The sequence below is a fragment of the Salvelinus sp. IW2-2015 genome, unplaced genomic scaffold (genome assembly GCF_002910315.2).
Source record: "Salvelinus sp. IW2-2015 unplaced genomic scaffold, ASM291031v2 Un_scaffold3858, whole genome shotgun sequence".
NCBI classification, from domain to species: Eukaryota; Metazoa; Chordata; class Actinopteri; order Salmoniformes; family Salmonidae; genus Salvelinus; species Salvelinus sp. IW2-2015.
The window spans coordinates 1-7,878 of NW_019945132.1; the positions used below are offsets into that span (position 1 = coordinate 1).

General features: G+C 39.2%; 1 protein-coding gene across 1 annotated transcript in view; it reads left to right on the forward strand.

The window, feature by feature from the left end:
• Window positions 1-3,764: 3,764 nt before the first annotated feature.
• The window catches only part of LOC112076583 (zinc finger protein 79-like), a 22,850-nt gene continuing 18,736 nt past the window's right edge, over window positions 3,765-7,878 (forward strand). Inside the window, exon 1 of the mRNA XM_024143317.2 lies at window positions 3,765-4,029. Within this exon, the coding sequence (XP_023999085.1) occupies window positions 3,927-4,029 (103 nt within the window). The 5' untranslated portion in view covers window positions 3,765-3,926. The remainder of the gene's footprint in view (window positions 4,030-7,878) is intronic.

A 7,878-nucleotide genomic window follows, 5' to 3' on the forward strand; every position in this document is an offset into this window, starting at 1 on the left:
ATCAGGTGTTTTTCTCATAAAGAAATGCCATTTACCACAAAACTTATGTAAAGGATGATTGAGAAAAATGTTTAAGCATGTTCTGTTCATTATTTTGAAAGATTGATCATCTGAAATCAGAATAGAAATTTACTTTTAATCCAGTAGCTGGTACATGGGTTTAAAAATCAGAGGAAGCCCAAAACATATTATAACCTATGTGTTGTGATAATTGCATTGTTTGCGCTCTAACCTGTTAGTTCATATGCCTTGCCACTGTGATATATAGGCCTCAGGCCTAGACAATAAGARGCAGTGGCAGAATAAATTCAACCATACATTTTTCATTACAAAACCGGAGAGCAACATCTGTCTGGTGAAGTCTACAAAACATATTGCATGTAACAAACAATTATATCACCTAGAGCATGGTCAAGCAAGGTAAGTATTCAGACGCTTAACTCTACTTTGTTGAAGCAGCTTTGGCAGCAATTTACATCCTCAAGTCTTCTTGGTTATGACTCTACAAGCTTGGCACACCTGTATTTGGGAAGTTTCTCCCATTTGTTCTCTGCAGATCCTCTCAAGCATTGTCAGGTTGGATGGATAGCTTGGCTGCGCAGGTTTTTTCAGGTCTCTCCAGAGATGTTCGATRGGGTTCACATCTGGGCTCTGRTTTGGCCACTCAAGGACATTGAGACTTGTCCCGAAGCCACTCCTGCGTTGTGTTGGCTGTCTGCTTAGGTTCGTTGTCCTGTTGGAATGTGAACCATCTCCCTAATCTGAGGTCCAGAGCGCTCTGGAACAGGTTTTCATCAAGGATCTCTCTGTACTTTGRATCGTTAATCTTTTCCTCGATCCTGACTAGTCTCCCAGTCCCTGCTGCTGAAAAATATGRCCACAGCATGATGCTGCCACCACCATGCTTCACCYTAGGGATYGTGCCAGGTGTCCTCCAGATGTGACGCCAGAACTGCTTCAATGCGCCTTGGCATAGATTCTACAAGTGTCTGGAACTTCRTGTGTGGAAGCTCTTCATGCTTTCAATATACTTTGTATCCCTCATTTATTCAAAGTGTTTCCATTATTACATATAAAATGGACAGAGTTATGGCTCGAGTTGCAAAYCAAAWTGGAATATAAAGTTGCGGATYAAGTTCGYAATGACACAATTTCATGCGTACAACATCTAAAGACCTGTATCACTATACTTAGASCTTTGCACTTTCTAAAAGGACGAATCTGGMTGTTTTTGTGCAGCCTTTGTTGATGTTTTTTCGTGGCCCCCAGACTGTCATCCCTACTGCCTCTGATCTGGCAGACTCACTAAACACCCTAAACACTCACTAAACACAAATGCATTCTTAAATGGTGCCTGGGTGTTGGAGTGTGCCCCCGGCTATCTGTAAATAAAATTTAAAAAACTGGAAAATCATGCCATCAGTATTACTGCATTGTTCAGAACTAGAAGCACAAGCATTTCGCTACACTTGCATTAACATCTGCTAACCATGTGTATGTGACAAATAAAATTTGATTTGATCTGGTTTGCTTAAAGTTGCGCTATGCAGAAATCCCTCCATTTCCTGGTTGCAAAAATGTGACTAGTACACCTAATTTCAGGTTGTGGCAAAACAAGCAGTCATTGTGTAGAMAATCATTGTACCATCTAAACTGCTGTGAAATATATTTTCCATAACCAAAAATAATGTATATTCAGTTGTTTGACGCTTTTGTACAGTACAAGACCGAAAGTAAAAGACTCAAAAACTAAACTTAAGAATGGAAAGCACAGAAATGGCGCACATTGAACGTATCTACTGCATCTTAGACTTGCTTTCAATGAGACTCAAAGATCTATTACTCACATTTGTGCATTTGGTCGGGTTGCCCAGAAAGTTACATATTGTTGCTTTAATATAAGGAATTTGATGTATAGCATTTACTTTTACTCAAGTATGACAATTGAGTTATTTTTCCACCACTGACAATTTGGTTTTTGAGAGTGAAAATATACAATGAAGACAAGGTTAATAGTACATAGTGCTGCCTAAAACAAACTGCAACCTTGTACTAAATGTTTTTTTGAGACACTTATATTCATTTATTAAATCTACGATAGGTTACATTCACTTACGTTGTAATCAAAAGTGTGCACTTTGTCTAATGTATGTCTAATGAATGTTTTGTCAATGTTTAGCTACCTGATCTATTGAAATTAGATAAGATAATAAGAAGTTATTAGGTTCTAAAGAAACAACGAGTAAAAATAACAACAAAACTAGTCAAAGCTCCTACCAAATTTATTCACTCACTGGTCAAACAGCTGAATAAAACAGACATGTTTACACAAACTCCTTGCCCATCTAGACAGACAATACATCTCTGTTGCTAGGCAGGAACTTACAGTTGAAGTCGGAAGTTTACATACACTTAGGTGGAGTCATTAAAACTTGTTTTTCAACCACTTCACAAATTTCTTGTTAACAAACTATAGTTTTGGAAGTCGGTTAGGACATTTACTTTGTGCATGACACAAGTAATTTTTCCAACAATTGTTTACAGACAGATAATTTAACTTATAATTCATGTATCACAATTCCAGTGGGTCAGAAGTTTCATACACTAAGTTGACTGTGCCTTTTAAACAGCTTGAAAATTCCAGAAAATAGTGTCATGGCTTTAGAAGCTTCTGATAGGCTAATTGACATAATTTGAGTAATTGGAGGTGTACCGGTGGATGTATTTCAAGGCCTACCTTCAAACTCAGTGCCGGTCTAGATGGCAATCATGAGAGAGGAAAATGTATGTGATATATTGAAGCAACATCTCAAGACATCAGTCAGGAAGTTAAAGTTGGTCGCAAATGGGTCTTCCAAAATGGACAATGACCCCAACCATACTTCCAAAGTTGTGGCAAAATGGCTTAAGGACAACAAAGTCAAGGTATTGGAGGGGCCATCACAAATGCCCTGACCTCAATCAATAGGACATTTGTGGGCAGAACTGAAAAAGTGTGTGCAAGTAGGGAGCCTACAAACCTGACTCAGTTACACCAGCTCTGTCAGAGGAATGGGCCAAAATTCACCCAACTCTATTGTGGGAAGCTTGTGGAAGGCTACCCGAAATCGTTTGAACCCAAGTTAAACAATTTAAAGGCAATGCTACCAAATACTAATTGAGTGTATGTAAACTTCTGACCCACGTGGAATGTGATGAAAGAAATAAAAACTGAAATAAATCATTCTCTCTACTATTATTCTGACATTTCACATTCTTAAAATAAAGTGGTGATCCTAACTGACCTAAGACAGGGAATTTTAAGTTGGATTAAATGTCAGGAATTGTAAAAAAACTGAGTTTAAATGTATTTGGCTAAGGTGTATGTAAACTTCCGACTTCAACTGTAAGTGGTTCCTCTCATTGGTGTAGTCATGACCCTGCCTCCTATGTGTGTATGTCATAGGAGTGTTCCTTCATCTGACCTGACCTTGGCCCACATCCCTCACTCCTCCCTAATCCACAGCTATACAACCTTATCAGTGACTGAAACCAGACCGTTGCCCTTCTCCTCTCCATATGATACATGAGATTTAACCATAACATGTTCTGACAGAATGTAAACTTTCTGCACTTCCCTTTCTCCCTCAGTACATTTGCATACACCCAGTTCTAATATGTTAATATGAATGAGGATATTTCAAGTTAGAACCCAAGAGAATAAATATAATATATTTTTAGAGAATAAAGAAAGTCCCAGAACTGTCAAGTCAATAACGTTTTGTGTCTGTTTCTTTTTATTACTACAGGCTGACTCAGATTGAGTCTGAGGCCGGTAACATCAACAGTGAGAACAAACCCAGCCTGCCTCTCTCCTTCCACACTGACTCCAAACCTACAGTCCTGATTGTGACAGTTGAGCCCAGTTTGCACTGCAGGATCCAGAGATGTCATCAGTGAAGCTGGAAGACTGCAGTCAAACACTAGAGCTGGATGTCAACATTAAAGATGAAGAAGAGGAGGAGAAGATTGGGAAATCTGTTAGTCATGGTAAGAGCAGGTTCTGTCTGTAAGTTATCTTCAGAAGTTAGACCTCCACAAGTTATGACCCAGTCTGTTGCTAGGTTGAATTCTGTATTCAACTTCACACATCCCAGAACAACTGGTCTATCTGGAGTGATCAGAGAGAAGACTAAAGAAGTGAATTCCACAAACTGACAGTGTTTTGAAGTTGTATGAAATGAGTCCAGGTCTATAATCAATATCCTTACTGTTAAATGTGCCTGGCTTTATAAATCATCCATATACAGCTCTGGAAAAAATTAAGAGACGACTGCAAAATCATTAGGTTTTCTGGTTTTACTATTTATAGGTATGTGTTTGGGTAAAATTACATTTTTGTTTTACTCTATAAACTACTGACAACATTTCTCCCAAATTCCAAGTAAAAACATTGTCATTTAGAGCATTTATTTGCAGAAAATGACAACTAGTCAAAAAAAAAAAAAGATGCAGTGTTGTCAGACCTCAAATAATGCAAAGAAAATAAGTTCATATTCATTTTTAAACAAAACAATACTAATGTTTTAACTTAGGAAGAGTTCAGAAATCAATATTTGGTGGAAAACCCTGATTTTCAATCACAGCTTTCATGCGTCTTGGCATGCCCTCCACCAGTCTTTCACATTGATGTTGGGTGACTTTATGCCACTCCTGGCGCAAAAATTCAAGCAGCTCAGCTTTGTTTGATGGCTTGGGACCATCCATCTTACTCTTGATCACATTCCAGAGGTTTTCAACAGGGTTCAGGTCTGGAGATTGGGCTCGCTATGACAGGGTCTTGATCTGGTGGTCCTCTATCCACACCTTGATTGACCTGGCTGTGTGGCATGGAGCATTGTCCTGCTGGAAAAATCAGCTACAAATTTCACCGTGGGTGCGAGACCTGGAGAGGCCTACAAGACATAGTGTCTCACACCCAATGTGAAATTTGGTGGAGGATCGGTGATGATCTGGGGGTGCTTCAGCTAAGCTGGAATCGGGCAGATTTGTCTTTGTGAAGGACGCATGAATCAAGCCACGTACAATGTTGTCCTGGAAGAAAACTTCTTCCTTCTGCTCTGACAATGTTTCCCAACTCTGAGGATTGGTTTTTCCAGCAGGAAAAAGCAGAAAAATATTTTTATTTGGAATTTGGGAGAAATGTTGTCAGTAGTTTATAGACAAAACAAAACTTTTAATTTTACCAAAACACATACCTATAAATAGTAAAACCAGTGAAACTGATAATTTTGCAGTGGTCTCGTAATTTTTTCCAGAGCCGTATATCAACAGAAATAATACAGATCCTGCTTGTGTTGCCTGTTTGAGTGTTTGTTTAATAGCCTACTGATTCCATGAGCACCGAGCCTCACGCAACCACGTCGGATAAACAATTTCACTAATTAGTCTGTTTGTAGTCTTTGCTATGCTGTAATAAAGGCTTTACTTTCTCTCTCTGTTAAACATCCTCCCTGGTTTTATTTATGATTCATTTAGTGTCCGAATAATAATAATAATACCCCTCCCTTTTCTTGATATTTCTTGATTATTATTACTATTATTATGATCATCATTATGATAATAGGTAATGCCGTTATCATTAGTAGGCTTAGTATAATAGTCTTGTATAACCACCATCCAGATGTAGGCCTAAGAGCGCAACCTTTTTAGTCTTAATACCGTAACCTACTTAGGCCTGTATTTCAATACCTATATAGGCTACTGTATCAATCAGTCATTGATTCGTTCAGGTCATTACACAGCAGACCAGTCATTCATGATTTTAAATGCATTCAAGCATTTTAGTTTTAAAATAAAAAGCAACACTTGAATAATTAGCGTAAACAATAAATAAACCGTTCCATTTCAGAAATTGCTTTCACAAATGTGACTGTTTTTAGTCTTTGCTGTAATAAAGGCATAGCATTTTATTTTTTTACAACAGGCTCACCGGTCCGCTTATAATTTATTTAGTGTTGTTTACATTGTTGCAAACGGTCAGGAAAATGGTATTGTAATCTAACAGCACCTGTTTGGCCCACAGCGTTTGCTCCTTACCTCATTTGTCTTGATCTCCAGTATTTTCCATAACTAGTCACATGACTTCCATACATCTGACTTCTCCTTTAACTCCTGAGCAACCAGTAAACATTCTCCTGTTTTGAGTTTGTCACGTCCTCCTCATCAATTTTGCTGTTATGATGTTCTGAGTTTGTTTATGTGATTATGATATGCTATAGGTTAGGCCCTGTTGGTCATGTGCATGCGATGCATACATATCTCTCATAAATAGAGCAAGGATTGAGGGAATAGGGAATGTTTTTCCTAAACAAATGAGGGATTTCGGTAACAGAAATTTTCTGTCAGAAATGGGTGTAATTATGTTGCATCTTCAGCAACACGGACAGCGCGATAAACACTGTTGATGTTCTCTGGTGGTCGGTACAGCAGGGAGGAGAGTGAGACAATGGTCAATAGTCACAGTCACAGTCACTCACTGTTTATAAAAATAAATAAAAAGTCTGAGCCCAGCCCGGCATAATCAAATCACTTGCGGTCGGACTCCCTCTAGTCATTTGTGTGTCTTAAATATTTCATCAAACAGTGCGCTTAAACCATCAGACAAGCTCAGTGCATATGGTTCATTTGATTAAAACACAAAAGATGTGTCTATACAGTGCATTCGGAAAGTATTCAGACCCCTTGACCCCTGGACACATTTTGTTACATTACAGCCTTATTCTAAAATGGATTCAATAAATAAAAAGCCTCATCAATCTACACACAATAAACCACAAGGACAAAGCGAAAACAGGTGAAGACATTAATGCTAATTTAAAAACAGAAATACCTTATTTACATAAGTATTCAGACCCTTTGCTATGAGACTCAATTGAGCTCAGATACATTGTTTCCATTGATCATTCTTGAGATGTTTCTACAACTTGATTGGAGTCCACCTGTGGTAAATTCAATTGAGTGGGCACATGTCTATGCAAGGTCCCACAGTTGACAGTGTATGTCAGAGCAAAAACCAAAGCCACTCCTCAGTTAAAGGCACATGAAATCCGTCTTGGAGTTGGCCGAAAGGCACCTAAAGACTCTCAGACCATGCGAAACAAGATTCTCTGGTCTGATGATACCAAGATTAAAGTCTTTGGCCTGAATGCCAAGCGTCACGTCTGGAGGAAACCTGGCACCATCCTTACGGCGAAGCATGGRGGTGGCAGCATCATACTGTAGGGCTGTTTTTCTGCAGCATGGACTGGGAGACTAGTCAGGAACGATGGAAAGACGAACAGAGTAAAGAACAGAGAACTCCTTAGTGAAAACCTGCTCAGGACCTCAGACTGGGGTGAAGGTTCACCTTCCAATAGGACAACGACCCGAAGCATACAGTCAAGACAACACAGGAGTGGCTTCGGGACAAGTCTCTCAATGTCCTTGAGTTACCCAGACAGAGCACGAATTTGAACCCGATCAAAAATCTTTGGAGAGACCTGAAAAWAGCTGTCCAACCTGACAGAGCTTGACCTGCGGAGAAGAATGGGAGAAACTTCCCAAATACAGMTGCTTGTAGCYTCATACCGAAGAAGACRCGAGGCTGTAATAGCTGTCAAAGGTGCTTCAACAAAGTACTGAGTTAAGCGTCTMAATTAGTGATGCACCGATATGACATTTRTGGCCAATACCGTTATTCGATATTTTCCTTGCCCATAAAAAAGATACCGACACACACACGGACGCAGCGGTCTAAAGTTCGAATCCAGGCTGTATCACATCCGGCTGCGCACAACTGGCCTGGTGTTGTCTGGGCAGTCATTGTAAATAAGAATTTGTTCTTAACTGACTTGCCTA